The sequence below is a fragment of the Arvicanthis niloticus genome, chromosome 15 (genome assembly GCF_011762505.2).
Source record: "Arvicanthis niloticus isolate mArvNil1 chromosome 15, mArvNil1.pat.X, whole genome shotgun sequence".
In the NCBI taxonomy this organism is placed as follows: domain Eukaryota; kingdom Metazoa; phylum Chordata; class Mammalia; order Rodentia; family Muridae; genus Arvicanthis; species Arvicanthis niloticus.
The window spans coordinates 25,449,108-25,473,619 of NC_047672.1; the positions used below are offsets into that span (position 1 = coordinate 25,449,108).

The 24,512-nt window shown below is 45.4% G+C and overlaps 1 protein-coding gene across 3 annotated transcripts in view; it reads left to right on the top strand.

The window, feature by feature from the left end:
- Positions 1 to 24,512, top strand: part of Atp6v0a4 (ATPase H+ transporting V0 subunit a4) — a 78,785-nt gene that overhangs the window by 20,399 nt on the left and 33,874 nt on the right. For 2 of the 3 annotated variants that reach the window (XM_076913535.1, XM_034519125.2), the window contains exons 2-8: positions 13,264 to 13,391; positions 14,477 to 14,555; positions 14,817 to 14,911; positions 18,353 to 18,478; positions 19,048 to 19,142; positions 20,825 to 20,951; positions 23,876 to 23,958. In XM_076913535.1, the coding sequence (XP_076769650.1) occupies positions 13,275 to 13,391; positions 14,477 to 14,555; positions 14,817 to 14,911; positions 18,353 to 18,478; positions 19,048 to 19,142; positions 20,825 to 20,951; positions 23,876 to 23,958 (722 nt within the window). In that variant the 5' untranslated portion in view covers positions 13,264 to 13,274. Of the gene's footprint in view, positions 1 to 10,076; positions 10,295 to 13,263; positions 13,392 to 14,476; positions 14,556 to 14,816; positions 14,912 to 18,352; positions 18,479 to 19,047; positions 19,143 to 20,824; positions 20,952 to 23,875; positions 23,959 to 24,512 lie in introns of those variants that run through there. The other variant, XM_076913536.1, reaches the window with a different exon arrangement.

Consider the following 24,512-nt stretch of genomic DNA (forward strand, 5'->3'; position numbering starts at 1 on the left):
CTGTGAGCTATTTAAGGCACACAATGCTGCTCCTGTTTCCTGAACTTTGTGGCATCAGCGTGAAGAGGTCGGGGTGGCTGGGTAACCTGGTCACATACACCCGATGCAGGAGCTGGACATGGCAGCAGAATCTTGCAGCTACAGTTTGCATCTTCTCAGTACTATTAACATAAAAACGACCGGAAAGCTGCTATTGTGGACCAGGCTTCTGGGCTGTGGCTGAAAGTCAAAATGGGGTCACTCATACCAAAGTTCCATGCCACCAATCTGAACTGAAGCTGCTTCTCTGGCTTTCCGAGGTCCCAGGAGATGGTCCAGTTTCTAGTCACATCCCCTGCGTTGATGTTTCCCCAAAAGCATGAATGTTAATTGATCATCATTTCTCTATTGTTCTGGTTCTCTGTCCCTCTTCACAACGATACTAATTTGGAAATGACCCATCTGGGCTTCTTCAGTCCTTTCCTGTCTATACAGACCACTGTTCCATTCAGCTCTTTGGAAAGTCAGTGTTATAGAATGAGGCAGTATTCCATTCTGGAATTGCAAATAAAGCCAATTATGATCTTTAAATGGTGGTAATTTTATTCACTGATAGTACCAAATCCAGAGAGGAATTTCCTCCCAATGCACCCTCCTCCCCAACAAATTCTTCAATGTTTTCCTCTTACTAAACTTGTGAAGAGAATTGCAAAGCAGCATTGATTTATCTGGTTGGCACCTGAGCAATGCATAGAATCCACAAGGCTTTCAAAGGTCTCAAAATTGTCTGAGATTTGACAAAAATGTGCTCAGATCAAAAATATAAACAGGTACAAAAACAGCAAAAATGAAACCAACAAACCTGAGACAAATACTAATATAAAATAATTATGACAAGCAATTAATTTCAAATGTTTGAACACACACACACACATATATTCTCTAGCCTGGGTATGTTTTCATATATTAGATATGAATTGAACCAATCTTTACAAAATGATAAGCCAGGGACTTACGAAGATTTTAGATAACTCCCTAGTGGCCACACCCTTGACCTAAGCTGACAGCATCCTATTAAATCTTTGAAACAGGGTGTGGGGGGAGGGTAATGGTCCAGCCTCTTCTTTTCTCTTTTATTAGTTATGTTTGGGTTGAGAGTACGTTTTTAAAGAGATTCATTTATTCATGTATATATTTTATATGGGTGATTTGTCTGCATGTAATCTGCACACCAGAAGAGGGCATCGGATCCTATGGCACTATAGTTATAGAAGTTGTGAGCCATCGTGTAGGTACTGGGAATTGAACTCATGACTTCTGCTAGAGCATCTGGTGCTCTTCACTGCTGAGCTCACCAGTACCAAGAGATTAAGTGTTTGTTTTGTGAGACAATGACAAATTCTTTTATCAGAAATATACTTTGTTATCACAATATAGAATGCACAGACTTCTCTAATCTCTGATGACTTGCTAATTCCCAAAGAAAGGACTCCAGGGAAGTTCTAAGAATCAGCAGAATTACCTGTTTTCAATATATGTGTGCACTGGAAGAATTCTAGAAAGCCAGTAACCCTTTCATACATTTTTGTTTTGTGTTTACTTTGGAGAGTGTACCAGGAAGTTATATTGCTCAAAGCTAGACATTCTGCAGGGGCTTTCTCAAGATTTTCTTTTCAAATAGTTTAAACAGTGTTTAGTTACACATTCTAAAAACAAAACAAAAAACCCTTCAGAATAATCAGACTTGTAGTAGCTGGAGCTGGAGATGGCTAACACATCTCAGTTTATCTGTGTGTCTGATTTCATTTGGAAACGTCCAGTAGTCCAGGAGAGGGCAAAGCATATTCTCTACAATGCTCTCTCACGGTGAAGATGCTTCCTGTGTGAGTATGGGTGGCCCTTGTGCCATGCGTCCATCCTTGGGCTTTGAATTCAGGCCTTTCAAACTCCACTTAAGAAAAGATCCTTTCTTAGGACGTTATTGGCGTTCAGGGGCCAGAATTTGGATGACAAGTTTAGGAAAGAACCAAGTTCTTTTCAGGGGCTAGAAATCCTGATAGGCTAGGAGGGCCTCGATTCTGTAGCGCTTTCCTCCCCCGCCCCGCCCCCGCCCCTGCCTTCTCCTCCCTCCCACCCCCGCGACCTTTAAATACAATGTCTTTTGTTTGTCCGTGTGTGTGTGTGTGTGTGTGTGTGTGTGTGTGTGTGTGTGTGTGTGTGTGTGCCTAGTGTATGCCTTGTGCCTGTGGAGGTGAGAAGGCGTCAGACTGGAGTTACAAACTGCTGTGAGCTGCTGTGTTAGTGCTAGCAATTCCAGCCAGGTCCCCGGGGTGAGGAGCCAGCGCTCTTAGCGACTGAGCCATCCTCTTCAGCATCTGCTCACTAGTTTTAATGGGAGCCAAACACATTATGGGTAGTTCTCTTAGAGAGGAGAGAAAGTTGTGAGCATCAAAAGACTAAGGGCAAGTTAAGGTGAAATGGATAGGCAACTAGAGGGGCGGGGCTTGTCAACCTCCTAGCCCAGTGATTGGCAGCTTCAGGCTCAGCCTTATGCGCACTGCTAGTGTTGCCACAACAGGGCTTGTGGTCAGATTCAGTTTTGTTTAGTGAACAGAAACGTGTGTCCTCCAAGAGTAACTTTCAGCTAAGGTTTTTAAGAAATGAGGTACATGTTCATGATGGCAGTTTCTCCTACCAGTTCTGACCACACGAAACCGAAAGGGACCAGATAAGGAACCAGACACTGCTAGCTCCGTCTCCCCAGCATCTAACTTCTCTCCTGCTGCGACCCCCTTTATCTTGTCTCTCCTTCATTACTTCTTCCAGATCGTCCACAGCCCCATGGGGAGCACAGGCAACTCCTGCCAGCAGCCTGGATTCACGTTCCCACGTTAGCACAGTCTGTGGGAATCCCAAATCATAACTTGGCGATGCTGCTGCCTAAAATTATCTGGTGGAGACTGGGGATTTTAGGGGAGGAGGGATGCCTTCAACACGATATGGGAAGGCGTTTATCGTGGGTCCTCAGAACCCACTGAGAGGAGACAAATGATCCTCGGAAGGAGTTTGTTGCCTAATGCAGATGGGGCGGGCCTGGGTGAGCCCTCGGAGTCGTGTACTTGAAGGCTGCGATGACAGGAACAGGCCCAGAGACTGGAGCTCTGTGTAATGTCGCTGGCTTTCACACCAGCGCATGAGCTGGGACTGCAGGTAACCGCTATGTCTTTGAGGATCTCCTCTCTGAAGGGGATGGCTTAGACGGAGCATTTCTCAACCTGTGGGTCACGACCCCTTGTTGTGGGGGATGCACAACCCTTTTACTGGGGTCGTATATCAGATATCCTGAATGTCAGTGATTTATATCACAAGGCATAGCAGTGGCAAAATTCCAGTTATGAAGTATCGATGATATAATTTAATGATTGGCGGTGGGGGGGGGTGAAGTCACTACAACGTGAGGAACTGTTTTAAAGCGTCTCACACAGCATTAGAAAGGTCGAGAACCCCCTTAGTCTTAGAGAATTTCTAAGTGTTCTATGACTGTAACCAGTGAACAATAACAGTGTACAGATAGTAAATGTGGGGGGCTGGAAAGAAATAAGCTGGTAAATAAATATTTAGTGAAAAATGAGGTAAAGAATTAAAAAATTTTTAAAGGGAAAAAACCCAGTGCAGTCGCTCTGAAGTGAAAAGCTTAGGAACTCAGGAAAAACTTGACTGTAGAAAACTGTGCTGTCTTGTTCTCTGCGGTGAAATGCTCTCCTGCTACCTCTCCTTTGGTGTTGTGAAGTAGGTCTGCTCTGCAGAGAAACCGAGGCCTGGCTAAAGTACGTTGAGGAGAAAAGAGGCTGCTGGAGGACTCAGCCCTCGAGGGTCCTTCCTGGGATGAGCTTGTGACGGGAAGAGACTGAGGGAAAAGTCCCTGTCTATGGCCGCTGCTCTGTGTTCCAAGGCACCATCCACAGGACATAGAGCTGTACACAACAGCAAGAAGCAATGGTAACAGTGTCACTGAATCACACTGTGAGAAATTCCTGTGGCTAGGAGGAAGTGGGAATTTCCACCACAGTAAAGATCCTGCTTCCAAGATCTGTAAATTAGATCATTGTGTGTTGGGATACAGACGACACTGATGTCACCATCAATGGAGTCCATTGTGGGGTGTGGGAGGCAGAGGACAGCGAGGGCCTCTCTCCTGGAGCAACTTCGAATCACCTGCTCCTGTCGAGAGCTCTTCGTTAGCACCCTGGCTGGCCAACAATGCAGACATCATAGACGTCAGTGCATGATAAAATCATCTACTTGAATGGAGGTGATCTGGCTGGAGTCCAGTTCCAAAAGGGATTAGACAATGGTCTTTGGAAAGCCAGTGTGGCTTTGGTAGCTAGAGTATTTTGTTGAGCTTAGATTTTCACAAGCATTTGAGTTTGGGGCATGCTTACCCCTTATTGTTTGCTAAGTGCCAACCTCTTGTAGACTACTCTTGTGTAGCTGAATTCATGAGTGTGGTTGGTATCTTTCCGATTCTGGTATGGGCAGAGAATACAAGAGGCTCTCTATGCATGGGGACACTGCAAGCTGAGAGCCTGGATCTTCAGCTTAACAGTCATTTTATAGAAAGTCCTCAGGCCATTCAAGTGCCTCCCCAGAGACCTTCCAGGGCAAGTGTGAAGTGGCTTCAGCTGGCAGGGGACCACTGGTGTCAAGCATTGGATGTCACAAACAGTGTTGTTTTGGATGTAACTCTATGAGAGTTCTTTCTCTCGAGGCCTCAAATCAAATTTAACTGCTATTTTCCTTCACTGCACTGAGTTGGGGATTTTGAAGACATATAAATATATATGGTTTCGTGACACAGGTCTATCCCAGTACTGGGAAAGCGGAGAGCCAGAGTGAATCCAAGTTCAAGGCTAGCTAGCCTGTGCAACTTAGTGAGATCCTGCCTTGAAATAAATAAAAAGAGAACTCAGGGGTGTAGCTCAGTAGTGGAATGCTTGCCTACCATGTTTGAAACCATAGGGTCCAACCAACACTGCCAAAGGAGTTCATTTGAATGTATATGAGTATATAAAATGATTGGCAGGAGAATTGCCTACTCTGTTTTTTTTTTTTAACCCGTAAAAGAAATAATTAAAGAAACAAGAGTGAGCCAGGCATGGTGGCACACACTTTAAATTCTAGTACTCAGGAAACAGAGGATAAAATTATCTTACTTTCCTATTGCTGTGATAAAAACACCACTGACCAAGGCAAGATATAGAAGAAGCATTTAACTGGGGCTTGTAGATCCAGAGGGATAGGAGTCCATGGCCATCCTGGCAGGGAGCATGGTAGCAGGCAGGCAGGCATGGTGTTGGAGCAGCAGCTGACAGCTTATGTCCTGTCTGACAGACATGAAGCAGAGACAGAGCACTAGGCTGGTAGGCAGCTTTTGATGCCTCAAAAGTCCAACCCATGACACACCTTCTTCAACAAAGACACACCTCCTTATCCATCCCAAACACTTCCACCAACCGAGGACAAAGTATTCTGATGTGTGAGCCTGTTTCAAGCCACCACAGACTCTTCCATGAGGTCTCATATTTTCTCTTCAGATTGCCCTACTCCCTCCGTTTTTATTTTGCAATCTCATTTTCTGATAGACATGTTTGGACCTGTTCCATCTATTTTTTTCTTCCTTTGTCATCAACTTCTTGCCTGCAGACTCCTTACTCTGAATCTGCTCCCTCCAACCTGTGAGTAAGGCATATAGTGATGCCAGAAAACTCCCTCTTCTTTATGACCACCCCATGAGTCTTGAGACACTTTCTCCTCTTGCGTGTTTATTTCTAGGACTACTGTCCTCCTCCCCCATTTAGTGTCTTTTGTCTTTGTCCAGCTTTAAAACTTTTGACCTCCCTAGTGATCAAAGTCCCGGAACTCCAGGACTTTCTTGTGTATTATGGACTGGATTGTGTTTCCACCCCTCTAATTTGTATGGTAAAGCCTTAACTTCTAGTAGCTCAGAATGTGGCCTTGTGTGGAATTGGGCTCTCTGCAGAGGTACTCATTTGTGTTTACACTGGAGTAGCAGATGTACTTGCCTGGTGTCCTTGTGACATAGAAACCCTCATATAAAGATGAAGGTAGAGATGAGAGCGATATTTCTGTAGACAAGAACTACCACGTGTCACTGGAGTCAGACACAAACCTGGAAGGAACACAGTTGTCCCCACCGTCCTCAGGGGACAAAGCCTTTTAGTTGCTAAACTCCAGAAGTGTAAAATAGTACTAACTCAGGTCACCAGGATTGTCTGGTTTTGGTGGCAAATGTTTTTATCCTGAACCATCTTGCCAGATTCCCCACTCCCTTCTCTGTCATAAGGTATCAGAGAAATAGACTTTGGCCTGCTAGTGGGCCTTAGCAGACACTCAACTGCTCATGGCCCATCAAAGTACAAGTTACTGCCCGTAGTGAACTACACGTTACCTGATCCATCAAACTGTAAAGCTGGGCATGCACACAAGACTTCATCAATAGATGGAAGCAGTGAGCAGACCTCACCAGCATTGAAGACACTAGTAGGCACCAGGAAAAGGGAGCAGTCCTAATGCCCTCAGTTCCCATGCTTGCTGTACTGCCTTCTCCCTCCAGCCTGTGTGTGTGGCCTCATGGCAAATTCTCTACAACCCATTGTCAGAGTTAAGAGACAGTGAGTACTTGGTTATAGATGGTTCTGTATGGTGTGCAGACATCAACTTAAAATGGATGGTCACTGTGCAAGGGCCTCTCTCTGGAACGTCCCTGAAGGACAGCAGTGAAGGCAAGTCTTCTCGCTGGGGAGAATTTTGGACAGTTTATCTGGTTGCACATTTGTTTGGCAGAAGAAATGCTATCAGTTTGACTACATGCTGTGGCAGGTTGGGCTGGATGGTCAGGGGGTTGGAAGGGATTTAATTTTAAAAAATTAATGACAACTCAGTGCTTGGGAGGAAGAGACAGGAGGATCCCTGTGAATTCAAGGCCACCTTGCTCTAGAGAGTTCTAAGGCAGCCAGGGCTACATAGCAAGACCCTGTCTCAAACAAACAAACCACCCGCTCAAATACACACAAAAAATTCACAAGAAAATTTGGGGGAAAGGTATATGCATCAGCCTCTCTGATGGGAAAGAAAAAAGTACATGAAGATATTCACATCATACATGGATGCTTACCCAAGGGTGACCGTAGCATGGGCGTGTGAGTGGGCACATGCATGCTTGTATGTGTGTGTGTGTTTGACAGGCTTGAAGCTCTTGGTCCTCCCTGCCCTGCCTCTCAAAGGCTGGAATTCTAGGTGAGCACTACATGTGTGCCCAACAAACTGGCTCCTTGTGCTCTTCCAAGCTTCAGCTTAAGTGCTCCTGCCTGAGAGTCCCCTACCTGAGCTTACTATCTCTGAAGCCTGCTGTTCTCACGCTGCACCTTCCACAACCTGAAGTATCTGCTAATTTAACACATCAAACGGTGGCAGCATCAGCCACCATGATTATTCCTCCCATGATTTCAGCCTGTATCTTGCTGTTCTCTTTTGCAAATTCTGACCTCAATTTTGGGACTTTGTCCCCTTGAGTTTGGACTTATGGATATTTCTGCCCTGAGGGACAGGAGGGTGTCTTAGTTACTTTTCTATTGCTGTGAAGAGATGGCATGATCAAGGCAACTTCTAGAAGAAAACATTTAATTTGGGACTTGTTGTTCCATAGGGTTAGTTCATGACCATCATGACATGGAGCACGGCAGTAGGCGGACAGGCATGACACTGGAACAGTAGCTGAGAACTTATATCTGACTCTCAAGCAGTAGGCAGAGAGGGAGGGCCAACAGGGAATGGCTTGGTCTTTTGAAACCTCAAAGCTATTCCCAGTGGCATACCTCTTCAAACAAGGCCACACCTAGTCCTTCCCAAACAGTTCCACCAAGTGGGAGCCAAGTATTCAAATATATGAGCGTGTGTGTGTGTGTGTGTGTGTGTGTGTGTGTGTGTGTGTGTGATCATTCTCATTCAAACCACCACAGAGAGTGTGGTCACATTCAAGCCTCAGTGTCCATTTCCTACCAAGCCTAGAATAAGCTACTTGTTCCCCACATTGCTTCCACTTAGAAATCACAGCATAGCCGGGCGGTGGTGGTGCACACCTTTAATCCCAGCACTCAGGATTCAGAGGCAGGTGGATCTCTGTGAGTTTGATGCCAGCCTGGCTTATAGAGTGAGTTCCAGGACAGCCTGGAACCTGAACAGAAAAACTCTTTCTTGAGAACCCCCAACCCCATGGAAGGAATCCCTGCAATGAAGTTCCATTTATCATAGAAATGATGCTAACTGGACCATGCATGGGAATCATGGGACTCAGACTTGAGGCTTATTAAATATCCAAGCCTCAGACATTCTACTGGTTTCATTTTTGTTGCTGTGGAAAAACCAACCAGCCAACCAACCAACCAACCAACCAACCAACCAACCAAACAAACATTGACAAAAAGCAACATAGAGGCAGAAAGGATTTATTGTATTTATACTTCTAAGTTCCTATTATTTTAGGGAAGTTGAGGCAGGAACTCAAGCAGCTAGTCACTCACATCTATAATCAAGATAAAAAAGATGGATGCTCCTTTGCTAGCTTGCTTTTGTTTAGCATTTTCCTGTCTTATATAGTATAAGGTTCTCTGCCTAGGGAATGGTGCTACCCATAATGGCCTAGGTCTCCCTATGTCAATTAGACATTCCCTCAGACACGTTCACAGGCTAACTTGATCTAAATAATTCATCATTAACTCACTTTCCAGGCGACTCTAGGTTGTGTCAAGGTGACAGTAAAAACCAGCACAGATATCCCTGGTAGGATATTTGATATGAAGAAATTGTTGATGAATTTGAGGTGTGATCGTGACTTTGTGTACATGTTTCTGTCTGTAAAAGAATCCTTATCTTTTAGAGGTATATGGCATGTTGACAGTTTTTTTTTTTTTTGAAAGAAATGGTATGCTATATGGTATTGGCTCCAAAGTATTAATAATTAGAGGAGAATGGAGTTTAGATGACACAGAATTCAAATGGTTGACATTGAATGACGCATACCTGGAAGGTTCTTGTACTAATTCATCTTTCTACTCTGACGGATATTTAAATGTTTTCCATAAGAAACAGTGAAAAACATGAGCTGTGAATGTAGCTCAGTTAGTGAAATACTTGCTTAGTAAACATGAAACCCTAAGTCCAATCCCCAGCATCACACAAAGCAGACATAGTGGTACATGCTGGTAATCCCTGCAATCCCAGGCCTGGGCACAACGATCAGAAGTTCTTTCACATAGTAAGTTCAAGGCCAGCCTGTCTCACAGCACTTGCAGACACACACACAGCCCAAAATGGAAGGCAAAGCAAAACAAAACAAACAAAGCCTAAAAGCCACCCCTCATTTGAGAATCTAGTGGGTACATTTGACAGGGACCCCAGATGGGTACACAAAGGGGACTGCCACACAGCCACCTGGAAAAGCTGATCTGGAAAGTTCGTTCATGTGGCAGCAGCAGGTGACTGCTGCAGAGGAAGCCTGTGTGCCCAGGGGCATCTGTGGCTCTGGTCCTCTCATCACTTTGCTGGACTTTGGATGTGGATTTCCCTAAGGATTCATCTGCCTCTTCACCTTTGGAAACAGTGTCTGGAAAAGTGCTTATGAGGACGGTGAATGAGACGCTTTGTTTGCTTCCAAAACTACTTCTTAATGTTATTTTATTCTTACTGTTTTGTGCAGGGCTGGGATCAAACCCAGGGCCTCCTACGCGCTAGGCAAGTGTTCTACCAGTAAGCCACACCCCAGCCTCACTCTTGAGACTGAAAGAGTGTTTTGATTTGTGTAGGAGCTGAACTAGCCTGCTCTCTGTCTTACCCTTCTAAGGCCCCTCAAAACCTTGTACCCCACCTCAGTTCCCAGAGGGGCAAGTTACCTTCTTAGAGAGAATTATGTTCTTGCTTGGCAGTAGAGACTTTCAAGGTCGATGTTGAGGGCGGGGCCCAGGTGGGGCTGGGTGGAGCAAGGCTGGCTGGTGTGGCAGGTTTGACCTCACCCACTGCAGGATGTGTTGATACAACAGAGTGGCCTCTGGAGAGGGAGCTGGGACAGTGTGTGGAGTGGGGAGAGGCTGGGTGGCCTCCCCGTCACTGGGACCTGGGCCACTTGAAAACCACAACTGACTGTGGCCACCTGCTGCTGTTACTGCTTCTGCTGGTTGTGTCCTGCTCCAGGAATTGGGCAGGGGGTCCCCCACCCAGAACAAGCTCCAAGGAAACTCAGGTGAGAAAGCATTGTGCTTTTTGGTCTGCCTGAAGCTAATGCCTTATGTTTCTGTGAATGAACATGTTGTCCTGGTTTATCAGGCAAAATAGTAAAAAAAAAAAAAAAAAAAAAAAAAAAAAAAAAAAAACCTTTCTGATTCATTTTGGTGCTCAAGGGTAGAGTGTAGTGCCAGTTGGTGGACTTTTGGGGCAGGTGGGGTGGGAATTAAGAAAAACAAATAAATCAGGAAATCATCTTTGACAATTATTTTGTGATTAATATTGAGCTAGCTCTATGCTAGAATTAATTAATAATCACTGGGTAGTTCTGGCCTCTGGCTGCCTAATGAAGACATAGGGAACTTGTTAAGCAAGTCATTGACTGATAATCGGGCAGCAGACAGGAGGCAGGATAGTCAGGAGGGTTCGCTGGAAGAATGGAGGGATGACGGTATTATGTGGGGTGTTGGTTGGGTGGAGGAGAGGAAAGATTAAGATTCTAGACTCAGCTGAGGAGCATGAGCAAAGGCCCTGAGGTAGGTGCAGAATCAGGGAGAAAATAAGGACAGATGTCTGGAGAGGAGACTGAGACAGATGAAGCTGAGAAGACGAAGGCCACAACTGAGGCCTTTTCTCAGCCTGCCCACAGGCTGTAGGCTTTATCCTGCTAGGGTGGCAGTCCCAGGGCCTGGCAGGTTGTGGATCAACTGGATATTAGGATGTCAATCAGCTCTTGAGGACGGCTGGTTTTCCAGGTTAAACTTGAAGGAAAAACGATGGAGAGAAGCAGCGAGGACCCTCTGAGGGCTCCTGTGGGAAATCAGTCTGTAGCAAACAGGGCAGCATGCCCTGCTTGCACTCAACAGACTTCAGTTGGTCATTGTGAAGCATCTTGGCCTTTCTTCCTAACCCAGGAGGGAGCCCTCCCTTGCCCTCTGCCCCAACCGAGACACTAAAGGAAAGCAGCGCCCTGGGCACTGTGGCTGTTGTGTTCTCACGAGTGTGTGTTGTCTGTGGGTGTGTGGCCCCCAAAGGTCCAGGAGTGGAGTTCTGGGGAAGGGCGTGTGGGGGTTGGGAAGGGGTACGTAATCAGAAAGGACTTGAACTGCTGGTAGTCGGGGGCACAGAAGACTGTGTGTGAGGGGGTCCTGTTTAGAACAGGTGTAGTCCTCTAGATTCTCCAGGACTGTAGGTGTCAGCCTGGGATAGATACTGCTTATACATTATACAAGGATGAGTTTTGGATGTAAATTTGAGTCCCATCTCCAGGACAGTGTATTGGGGGTGTGTGTATACATGGCAAATATGGAAATCTAAAAGTTCTTGCGCCAAGCATTCCAGATAAGGGATACACTAGCTCTGTGATGAGACCTCCAAGGCGGCGGTGGGAGCCTGGACATGGAGTCCAGGAGGAAGAGAGTTGCAGGGAGGGGTCCTCTCATAGACAGAATCAGGGGAAGGTCAAAGCCTGGCAAACCACGAAGTAGAGGGATTCTTATCTTCCAGGATCTGGAGTTGAGTCCAGAGCTTTTCAGTGAAGTAAGGAAGGATCTGGGGTTGCAGGCCCTGGTGGTCATCTGGAAACCGGAAAAGTGGAGGGATGTATGCCAGCCAGGGAAAAGAGACCAAGGAGCTCAGGGCTGGAATCCTGGACCTACAAACATGGGGGTGGGGGTGGGGGCTTCTGGCTTGGGTCATGAGGGTAAGATGAGGCGGTGGGCTTCTAACACTCACACTTCTAGGCAGTGTGGCAGATGGGTGACAGGACAGGCAATCTGTCCTTCCTACACATGAGGTGGAGGCCCTACTGGGCCTGAATGGTCTGGATGCCAGACCTCTTAAGCCTGGTGTGTTTCCTGGTGAAAATTTTGAGGCTCATTGAACCCCTTTGCAAGTCTGTTCTCTCTTTCTCAGTGTGTGTGTGTGTGTGTGTGTGTGTGTGTGTGTGTGTATCTTGTTGTTATTGTTTTGTTTTCCAAGGCAAGGTTTCTCTGGGTAGTCCTGGCTCTACTTGGTAGACCAAGCTGTCCTTGAGCTCAGAGATCCACCTGCCCCTGCCTCCCTAGTGCTGGGATTAAAGGTGTGCACTTCCATACCTGGCTCTCCCCTTCTATGTTATGGTTCCTAGGATTGAACTCAGTTAAATCAGGCCAGATGGCAGGAACCTTTCTCTGCTGAGTGATCTCCCAGGCCCATGATAAGTGTTTGGAGGTGGGGAACTGTTGAGCCACAAACACCACACTCGATGCTTTGGAATGCATTGTCCCTGGGCATCGAGAAAGTATGTGTGTGTGTGTGTGTGTGTGTGTGTGTGTGTGTGTGTGTGTTCAGTGGCGGGAAAGCAGCTTCGAGAACCAGGCCCTTCACTGCTTTTCTCTGCTTCCCAGTGAAACTTGGATGAGAGTGCTCCCACTGCCGCCTCGGAGGTCTCATCACGGAGCTAGTGTATCCCTTATCTGGAATGCTTGGCACAAGAACTTTTAGATCTCCATATCTAAACGTCATATATACGCACATCCCCAATACACTGTCTTGGGGATGGGACCCAAATCTACACCCAAGACTCATCCTTGTATAATGTATAAGCATTATCTATACATAGCTGGAGGGAAAGCTACACTTCCCCACCCCCTTTTTCCCCCAGGGCTCTTGTATTGTAGTTGTGACCTATCAGGTAAGGGGAGGTAGGGGGCAGGCACTTTTCCCAGCCATGGCATCAGATTGGTGCTCATAAGTTTCAGTTTGGGGTTATTTGGGTTTGACAATGTTGGTTTATTCGTCCTGTCTGTCTGTTTGTCTGTCTGTCTGTCTTTCTGTGGTATATCGGGCACTGGGATGAACCAGGGCTGCGTACATGCTATGTCAGTACACTATCACTGAACTTTAACCCAGCTCTGATATTTTAAAATCCTAATGGAAGAAAATCACATTAAGATTTTCATATATTTATTACCTTCCATCTCTCTCTCTCTCTTTTTTCCCCCTAAGGCTGGGCCAACATGGCGTCTGTGTTTCGAAGCGAGGAGATGTGCTTGTCTCAAGTATTTCTCCAGGTGGAGGCTGCATATTGCTGTGTGGCTGAACTTGGAGAGCTTGGCTTGGTTCAGTTCAAAGATGTAGGTACTACATTCCTTGGAGATAAGGAGAAGGTGGGGAGGCAGTAGATAGGCCTTGTACAATACTTCCTGCTAATCAACAAAACACATTCTGCAGGAAGAGGATCCCAGAGCTGGGATGGGTAGAATTCCATGGCCCTGACTTCTGGCTAAGATGTCTGATGACCCTCAACAAGTCCTCTTCCCATGTCTTCTCTAGAAGCTTTAGTGCAGGGGCTAGAAGTTAGCCGTCTCTGTGTTTCATTCCTTGTACAGCCTCTCAAAATACTGGATCTGGGCAGTGAATTAATTTTAGGATTACTGATTTCCAAAATGAACATAGAGTCTGTTTTCTCTGACTAGTCAGACTAGAGGCAGCACATTCTGGAATCCGCAGTTGCAAATGATACTGAGTTCCAGTGAAGATACTCTAGGAATGGGCTGCCTGGGGCATTGCTTCTCATGGGCTATTTATATCTTTGTCAAGCTTTTCCTGAGTGCAATTTAGGAAATCAGTCCTTTATTTCCTCAGTGAGCTCCCTTGTGGGAGCCTGTATCTTGTCCTTCCCATCATGAGTTGTTAGCATAGCACCTGACAAGAGGCTGGTCCTCACTAACATTTTAAAAAGCTTTTATTTTTATCACATGTAGGTATGTATGTCTGTATGCGAGTATGTGCATGTGAGCGAGGGTGCTCGCAAAGTCATAGGCGTTGGCTCTCCTGGGGCTGAGTTACATGGTTATGAGCTGCCTGACTTGGGTGCTGGAAACCTAACTGCAAGCACTCTTAACCACTGAGCCTTCTCTCTAGACCCAACGTGAGAGTTACTCACCACAAAGGTTGAACTCTTGTTGATGACCTGGATGCACTATGTAGACCTGTACCAGTATTCAGGTCCCTCATATTCCTGACCCCACTGAAGAGTGTAGGAACTGGAAGATTCACCCTGCCTATAACTCGTGTATCTTGTACACAGCCATATCTATTCTGAATACATTCCTAGCAAGAGTCTCCAGCATCAAGAAGATGATACATACAGTGGTGAAGAAAGGATGCTGGCAGCTGTGGAATCCTAACGTAAGCCTGTGGCTCCCCTTTCCCACAGCTAAACGCAAATGTGAACAGCTTCCAGAGGAAGTTTGTGAATGAAGTCCGAAGGTGCGAGTCACTGGAGAGAATCCTCCGTAAGCCACCTTCCCCTTGCTGCCTAAATGGGGAGCAGAAGAAGTAACTAGTTTATAGAATACAACCACCATGTTACTTGGCTTATAACTCTGTGCTATGAGGAATACTTTCTGAGGTGATCCCCAAGGTGGAGGGTACAGAAGGATGGACCTGGCTGCTGGGCGGGATCTTGAACAGCACAGAGAGCTAAGCTGGCTGAGGGCACCTGTTCTGCTGGACCCCCTCTTAGTTCTGGGAAGTCATGATCACCCATGTTTCAGGTTTTCTGGAAGATGAGATGCAAAATGAGATTATAATCCAAGTGCCTGAGAAGGATCCAGAGACCCCTCTCCCCCGGGAGATGATCACCCTGGAGGTAAGTGTCTTACTTTAACCAGCTCCCCAGCTCAGAATGGTCAAGTGGCTCTCACGTCCTTTACATGTGAGCAAGTGGGTGATAGTTCCTTTTGAGGGTTACTTTGTGTCTGCACTGCCTAGTTTTATACCAACTTAACACAAGCTAGAGCCATCTGAGAGGAGGAAGCCTTAGTTGAGAAAATGCTTCCATAAGATTGGGCTGTAGGCAAGCCCATAGGGCATCTTCTTAATTAGTGAGGGATTGTGGGACTCCACCCCCATTGTGGACGGTGCCATTCCTGGGCTGGATTCTGGGTTCTATATGAAAGAAGGCTGAGTTAGCCATATGAAGCAAGCCAGTAAATCTCTCTCCGCCATGGCCTCTGCATCAGCTCTGTCTCCAGCTTTCTGCCCTGTGTGAGTTTCTGTCCTGACTTCCCTCAGGGATGTGGAGCTGAGAGGTAAACAAACCCTTTCTCTGCAGGTTGCTTTTGGTCCTGTGTTTTCATCACAGCAGTAGAAACCCCAACTAAGACACTATCCTAAGAAAATCTCAGGGTGCAACTTTAGGGCTCTTATGCTAATTATGGGGGAGCTATTTTGCTCTCTCAACAAAGCTCACCCCACTTTGAGGAGAGATTACTTCTGTGCATCAAAGTTTCTCACAGGCAATGAAGTCCTAATGTGTTGACATAGGACAAGCTGAATGGGCCAGTATGGGTAGAATGGGATGTTTTCCAGTTATGTGCTTGGCACACACACAAAAAAAAAGGTCTGTGAACTGGCTCTTTCCACATTATATAAAAAGTTCATCCAGCTGGACTCATCGTGCAGCGATCGGTTTTATTGACTGTTCTGTAAAATCCTCAGCTGAGCCAAGGCAGGAATTCTGAGTCTCGCTGCTCCAAATTTGTCTGACACTATAAACTTGTTTTCAGGGGCAGAGGGTACCCTTCCTTAAAAAAAAAAATAGATGTATTTGTTTATACATGTGTTTATCTGCATGTATGTATGTGCACCATGTGCGTGCTTGGTGCCCAAGCAGGATAGGAAGGACTTGGATCTCTTAGAACACAAGCCTAGTCCTAGACTGCAGAGAGACCTCAGTTTGAACATAGGTAACCTTAATGCATTTTCACTGGTCACGGTTTCTGACTCTCTTTAGTCACTATCCTCATATAGTTGTAGACTGCCAAGATAGCTCAACAGGTGTCTTAGGTAGGGTTTTACTGCTGTGAACAGACACCGTGAGCAAGGCAGCTCTTATAAAGACAACATTTAATTGGGGTTGGCTTACAGTTTCAGAGGTTCAGTCCATTGTCATCATGGTGGGGGAACATGACAGTGTGCAGGCTGACATGGTGCTAAGGGAGCTGAGACTTCTACATCTTGGTCAGCAGACAGCAGGAGAGACTGTGTCCCACACTAGGCATGGCTTGAGCATGTATGACCTCAGAGCCCACCTCACAGTGACACACATCCTTCAACAAGGTCACATCTTATAGTTCCACTCCCTGTGGCTGAGCAGTCAAACACATGAATCTATGGGGGTCACTCCTAGTCAAACTACCAGGATAGGAAAGTTGCTTGCTGCACAAACAAGGACCAGAGTTTGATTCCCCACAAAATAACAAACCAAGGTAGATGGCTTCTGAGGAACAACCCAAGGCTGATCCCTGGCCTTCATACATATGTACCCATACAAATATATACACAGCTACACACACACACACACACACACACACACACACACACAGACACCATGGCTTAGTATTCTCCATGTTAAATTTTATCTTGGTCTACTATATTGTTTTTCTTCTGTAACTTTTTTTTTTTTTTTTTTTTTTTTTTTTTTTTTTTTTTTTTTTTTTTGCTATTTCAAACTTTTTAAATTTTACTTTGTGTGTACTGGTGTTTTGCCTGCATGCCTACATGCCTGCAGCGCCATGTGAGTGCCTGGTGTCCACAGGTGTCACAAGAGAGGGCATCAGGTCTCCTGGGATAGGGTTACAGGTGGTTGTTATAGGTAGTTGTGAGTCTTCACGTAGGTGTTCAGAATTGATCTCGGATTCCTTGCAAGAGCAGTTAAGTGTTCTTAACCCAAAGCCAACTTTCCAGCTCTTTCCATTGTATTTTAAAGGTCTTTTTACGTGAGTGATCTTCCAGGTTTTTATATCCTTTGTTTGTTTGTTTTGAGACAAGTTCTCTCTATTATATAGCTCTGGCTGTCTTGGAACTCACTGTGTAGACCAGGCTGGCCTCGAACTCTCAGAAGTCTCTATGCCTCTGCTTCTTGAGTGCCTGGCTGTAAATTACATTTACAAATTGTGTCTAGAACATACTAGCTTCTCTTTTAATGTCACTTGATTTGTTTATGTGTCTTAGTGTGCATGTGTGCCCATGAGCACAATCTATGCTGTGCATATAACAGATGACACCTTGCAGGAGCTGGTTCTCTCCTCACTATGCTTTCACTATGTGAGTCCTAGGGGTGGTCTCGGCAGCCATCTTGCCGGTCCCCTTCCTACCTGCTTTCTTCTTTCTCAGTTTAACCATTTCTTTGTCAGTAAAAGCAGCGCCCTCACGTATATCTTTGTGTTTCTAGACTGTTCTATAGAAGGTGATTTAACTTCATGTGATTTTTTTTAAAGATTTATTTATTTATATGAGTACACTGTCACTGTCTTCAGACACACCAGAAGAGGGCATCAGGTTTCATTACAGATGATTGTAAGCCACCATGTGGTTGCTGGGATTTGAACTCAGGACCTCTGGAAGAGCAGTCAGTGCTCTTAACAGCTGAGCCACCTCTCCAGCCCCCTTCATGTGATCTTTTGTGTCTTGATTTTGCTGGTGATTTTTCTCAGCAGATTTCATCACAGGCCTTATTTGTGTGTGTGTGTGTGTGTGTGTGTGTGTGTGTGTGTGTATACTCATTTGGGAAAATAAATTGGTTTTTGGCTCAGTTTTGCCTTCTTGCTTTTTTTCCTCACCTTTTCTATAGCCTCTCTTCTCTTGTTTGTGTTTGGCTCTTCGGATCCATGCAGATCTGGGGTGTCTGCGGTGTGGTCAGGGGAGTGGTTGAGGGGGATGATACAGTCTCTCTCCTTTACATTTTAACCATCACCACAGTGTGTCTGGGCAGAACAAATTCCCAATGTGTAAGATTACTTACCTTTTAGAAGTTTTAAAAGGGGGGAAGACACCAAGATTTCCTCATGAGCTGTCATCCACTCCTCAGGGGGTTTTTGCATTGTCCCCATCTGGACAATCTGGCGTTCACTATCTTCTAAAGAATGCCATGATTTGCATCGGGACAGGGGCTCAGCTTCAGCTGGGCTTTGACATGGGGACTGCCTCTTTGATGTCTGGTTATTGGCTATGGTTACTGGTTAATTGGTTAATATATAGAAGAAATGTCACAACGCTTTTTACCTGGCTCATTCTTCCTACCTTGCAGACTACTCTAGAGAAGTTGGAAGGAGAGCTACAGGAAGCCAACCAGAACCACCAGGCTTTGAAGAAGAGCTTCTTGGAACTGACAGAACTCAAATACCTCCTAAAGAAAACCCAGGACTTTTTTGAGGTGTTTTCTTAGGGTGGAGTTAATAAAGGGCCCTTTCCCCAGAGTCCTAAGTTCTTATGTTGAAAAGTGGCTGGTTTGGACTAAGAATAAAATACTTCATTTCTTGCCCCATATCAGTGAAGGGAACTATTCCAGGTGCAGTAGCAGTGATTCAGGTTCAATTGAATTAAAAACAGTGTGCCACTCAGGCTGGATGTGGTGGTGTGTGCCTTCAATCCCAGCATTGGGAGGAGAGGCAAGCCTGGCCTATAGATCAAGTTCCAGGCCCGCCTGGGTGGCATAAAGAGACCCTGTTTCACTTAAGAAACAAAAGTATGGCCCAAGAGAAGGAGAGTCAGAACTAGTGAGGTCTGGGTCTGAGCAGACTTAGGCTTGGGGTGGGAAGGTTGTTGTTGTTGTGTTAAGGTGTGTGTGTGTGTGTGTGTGTGTGTGTCCTAACAAGGAGCTCTCTGCCTGTTTGTGTTTACATCTGTGGAAGATGAGAGCTTCCTTAGAAACAGAGCAAACCCTGGGGTCCAGGGTCTTCTACATTGTCCTGTGTTTGATGGAGCTGGTGTTTTATCTTTCAGACAGAAACCAACTTAGGTGAAGATTTCTTTGTTGAAGACACTTCGGGTCTTTTGGAGTTAAGAGCCATACCTGCATTCATGACTGGAAAGCTAGGGTTAGTATAGCTCCATGGCCTAGAATTGAGTGTGGGTAGGTGCTTGGTCCTTCCCTTGATGTCTGGTATGTGGTCAATCTCCCTGACTGATGAATCGGTGAACAACAAACAGCCTGTGAATGAATACAAGGCTTCTACACAGAGATAGACCAGGAGTAATACATAAGGCTGGTGAGGTGCATGGCTTTCCTCCCACACCCCAAGCTCCCAGAATAACAACCCTGATACTCAAAATATTTTCACAAACACCTTGGCCATAAGCTTTGGCTTGTTCTCTAACTAGCTCATCAATGAATACCCCATTTATTCTAATCTAAGTTTCAGCCACATGGCAAGTTACCTCTGCTCAGGTTCCATGCCCCTTCTCTTCCACGTTCCTGGGTGATTCCTTCAAGCCCGACTCTATCCCAGGATTCCTCTCTCTGTACCAGAACTTCCACCTTCTATTTCCTGCCTAAGCTAATAGGCCAACAGCATTTGATTGACAGGCAATGCTTCCATACATTACACAAGAGGTTCTCTCTACCAGTAATGTGGGGGAGGGAATACCTCTTGCTCATGATGTCTTCAGGCTTGGAGAGTACCTGTGTACATGGCCCCTATGAGGAGTATCTGCTCATTCTGTATATGTGACTCTTCCTAGCTTTGGGACAAAGTTAGGAGGTAGATATGGGGTTTTTTTTCCCCTATGTTTGATAAAATGCGCCAGGAGTTTTCAAATGTCCTTGAAAATGACAGAATTGAGCAGGCAAATCAACCCTAAATAGCTGATACTAATATGACATTCAATACTCTTGAGAATATGTGGCAATTCAACATGGAATTGCATTCAGTGTTCTTGTGAGATTGATGAAGTTTAAGGTATTTATCAACAGTGTGGTTGGAGGTCCCGAATCTTTTATTCAGTACATACTGAGAACCTATTGAAATTTGAAGTGGAGCTGGGCTTGTTGGCACACCTTTAATCCCAGCACTCAGGAGGCAGAGGCTGGTGGATCTCTATGAGTTTAAGGCCAGCTTGGTCTTCAGAATGAGCTCCAAGACAGCCATAGAGAAATCCTATTTAAAAACAAAACAAAATTTGAAATGGAAAGAAGATAATGTTTATATAAATATTTTACCCAAAGATAATGGACGATCAATACCATCTAAAGTAATAAAACATTGAAAACTTACAGTTTGAAGACCATGTCAGACATTTAGGTTAGCAGTTATTGACATACCAGGATACCAGGACATCAATGTGTGTGTGTGTGTGTGTGTGTGTGTGTGTGTGTGTGTGTTTCAAGACAGGCTTTTTTTTTTTTTTTTTTGGAACTCCGCTCTGTAGATTAGGCTGGCCTCAAACTCAGGGATCCACCTGCTTCTCCCTTCTGAGTGCTGCGATCAAAGGCATTGTGCCACCACTGCCCTGCTAATGTGTGTTTCATAATGCATTGCCATAAAAAGGTCTATTATATATAATCTATATTATATACACTGCATAATATATATAGTGTTACATAGTATATAATGTTATATATAGTATAGATAGAATTGCAATGATTAAGGACACAGAATATCAAAGAAAACAGACAATCTAATCAGATGTGGGCAAGCTGGAGCTGGGAACTGGCTTTGTGAGCACTTCCCATCATCCCTCCCCACCGCCCTCTGCATCACTGGCATCTCTTCCTGCCTAGGTTCACCGCTGGTGTGATAAACAGGGAGAGGATGGCTTCCTTCGAGAGGCTGCTGTGGAGAGTTTGCCGGGGAAATGTGTACTTGAAGTTCAGCGAAATGGACACACTTCTGGAGGATCCTGTGACGGTGGGCAGCTCAGGCCTGAAGGGGGGCTCTGTGAGCTTCCTGGAGTCCATAGCACTAAAGACCTCTCTCTTAAGCAGCTAGTGTCTGTTTCCTCCCCCACCTCCTCTCTCCTTTCTCTTTCTCTTTCCTTAACCCTTCCTTTTTTTTTTTTTTTTTTTTTTTTTTTTTTTTTTTTTTTTTTTTGGTTTTTCGAGACAGGGTTTCTCTGTATAGCCTTGGCTGTCCTGGAACTCACTCGGTAGACCAGGCTGGCCTCGAACTCAGAAATCCGCCTGCCTCTGCCTCCCAAGTGCTGGGATTAAAGGCGTGCGCCACCACCGCCCGGCTAACCCTTCCTTTTTTCCTTATCTCACCCCCCCCTTTAAATTTAGTCCATCTGAAAGGTCTATCCAAGGACCAATTCTTCTTAACACAGCATGGTCGATTCATTCCTCCGACTATGTAGGTAGGCATCTTGTTTCTAGAAATGTACAACACTAGTACCATGTGAGGCCGATCTGTTTTCATCACCCAGAGCCGTCTGTTTCTCAAGCTTCAGTGTGCCTGGAGTTGAAGGGTCACCTGGGATCTAGCTGGGCTGGGGTGGAACCTGGAGCCTGAGGGTCTGCACTTCTTACAGCCTCCCAGGTGATGTTGACAAGATAAGAAGATGCTTGCTGCCTAGAGTCCACAGGCTTCCCGTGAGAAGGCTCTTTCCTGAAGATACAGTTGTTGCTGTTAAGTCCATAAGCTAATTGCTTCCTCTACCCTTGCAATTAATATTTAAGCCTACTTGTTCTTCACTCCCGGAAGCCAAAAGCCTGTAATCTTCCAGAGGAGAGACTGAAACATTAATCTTAAGTTTCACTTGATTTAAAAAAAAAAATCATAGTTAAAATAGAGAATAAGGAAAAAAGCACATATTTATCTGGTGAGAAGATGCTAAGGTTGTCCCAGGTGAGACTTATCCAGGGCATCTGAGACGTGCTGACCCATGGGGAGAAACTCAACCGCATTATTTGTGATGGTGAGAGGCTGTGTTCATGCTCTTTCTTGTGAGTAATTAAAAAAAAAGTCCCCCCCCCCCAAATGCTCTCCAGTATACCAGTATATTTTAACTATCTTCTTGTATTGTTTTTCTCTAACTGACTTCAAATTATCCATGTAGCAGAGACAGGCCTTGAACCTCCGATCTCCCCGCCTGTAGTGCCCAAGTGCTAAGATCACAGTCATGAGCACCACGTCCAGTTTCTATGGTTATCTTAAATTGCGATGTCGAATTGCTACTTTACAATTAGGTTTTGACAATGTAGTCATCATTGTGGGAGAGAGTATTTATAAAGGGACTACCTGGAGAAAGAGGACCATGGACAGAGGGTCACCTCGAAGGTGCCAGGAGGTCAGAATGGACCCCTGATTCTAGCAGATGTAGAGACTAGATGACCTCAACGTTCAGAAGAAGACCAGCAAGCTTCCATAGGTGGAGGATGTTTGGAAATGGTGTAAAGTAGGCATTTTAGTGTCTCTGTTCCCAATCTTTTTGGTGGTTGTTTTGAGACAGTGTAGCTAGCCCAGGCTGGCTTTAACTCAAGACTTTTTTTTTTTTTTTTTTTTTTTTTTTTTTTTTTTTTTTTTGAGACAGGGTTTCTCTGTGTAGTCCTGGCTGTCCTGGAACTCACTCTGTAGACCAGGCTGGCCTCGAACTCAGAAATCCGCTAACCTCTGCCTCCCAAGTGCTGGGATTAAAGGCGTGCGCCACCACCGCCCAGCAATTCAAGACTTTCTTTTTCATCTTCTTAGTCCTGGGATTAAGCATTTGGGAGTTTTACTTCTTAATGAATCAATTCTGTAAGACAAATCTAAGGAAGGCAGGCTTGAAGAGTGAGTGCCATTTTCATGACACTTTCTGGGCCCGACAAGTGGCATTTCTCTGAGGTGGCACCTGAGTCCAAGAACCTGAGTGCTGTAGTAAGTATATTGTTACCTTCAGCAATGCGTTTTATAGTTTTTCTTTATCCCCTCAAATGAAAAGCAGGGACAACAAGCTGACAGCACTGTTTCAGTTCATATTTGCATCTTTACAAATAACTTTTGTGTTTTGCATTGCTGAGGTTTGAACCCAGGGCTTTGCACAAGCCAAGTGAGCTCTCAGCCACTGAGCTAGCTATACCCCTAGTCAGAAACATACTGTAAGCAATGGCTTGTTTGTTTGTTTGTTTTGTTTGTTTTTGTCCTGGACCTCATTCTGTAGACCAGGCTGGCCTCGAACTCAGAAATCCGCCTGCCTCTGCCTCCCAAGTGCTGGGATTAAAGGCCTGTGCCACCACTACCCGGCTGTTTGTTTATTCCTTTGTTTAGAGCAGGGTCTCACTACTTAGCCCTGACTGCCTGAAACTTGAAGTTCCTCCTGAATGCTGGGATTAAAGGTGTGTGCCACCACACCCACTGGCCTAAGCTGCCTTCTTAAGGGCACCTAGTCACCCTAGCTGTGTGAGTCAAAACTTAGTCACAGCCTTCCCTTTGTTAAGTATCAGGCATAGACTAACTTGTAACATGCAAATGCTTATTGCTGCTTCTGATGCCCTGCTGGCTACTGCTGTTTTGACACTTGGAATGCCCTAGCCTCTCTTTGTTTTCTTAGGCTCTTCCCCATGGGGGGTGAGAGCAGGATTAGATGCCCACCTGTGGCCTCCTTGATTAGCAAGCAGCACCCCTGTTACTTTGGGGCTTTCAGATTTTATAGTTTATGTTCTGCTAGGTATAGCTCAGTGGTGGAATGTTTACACAGGGCATCCATCCCCAACACTGGGAAAGAATGAATGAAGGAAGGAAGGAAGGGAGGGAGGGAGGGAAGGAAGGAAGGAAGGAAGGAAGGAAGGAAGGAAGGAAGGAGAGAAGGAAGAAAGGAAGGAAGGAAGGAAAATAATTTTTTTCTGACATTCCAGAAAGAAGAAATTAAAAAGAATATATTTATCATATTTTACCAAGGAGAACAGCTCAGGATGAAAATCAAGAAGATCTGTGACGGGTGAGAGACTGTCAGTCACGCTGTCTTGGTGATTGGGGTTGGACGTGGGTAAAGAGCCATGCCGAGCAGAATGCAGGTGGCTGGGCCCTCTTTGAAATTGACTAGGACTTTAGAGTAACTTCCAGAAGACCATTTTAAATTATGCTGAGAACACAACCGACTTTCAATAATTGTGAGCCTACGAACAGGGAGAAGGTAACTTATCAGTTACCAAGGTAACAAAGTAGCGACACAGCCTGGTCCAGGTTAGACCTTCTTACTTCAGCTTGCTGCTTGAGTGGGCTGACTCCGCAGCATGGTGGTAGGGCGCTTGCCTGACATGCCGGAGGCCCTGGATTTGATTCACTGACACGGAAAAAAGAGTAAATAGAAAAGGAAAAAGTAATCACCATGGTTCAGCTGTTTCTGTAGAACAATCTTGATGTTACTTATGTTTGTGTGTGTATGTTGTCCTGGGGATTGAACCCAGGACCTCACTCACGATAGGAAAGCACCCTCCCCTTGAGGTATACACTGAGGCTGGCCTGGAATTCACTCTGAAGAAGCTTTGAGCT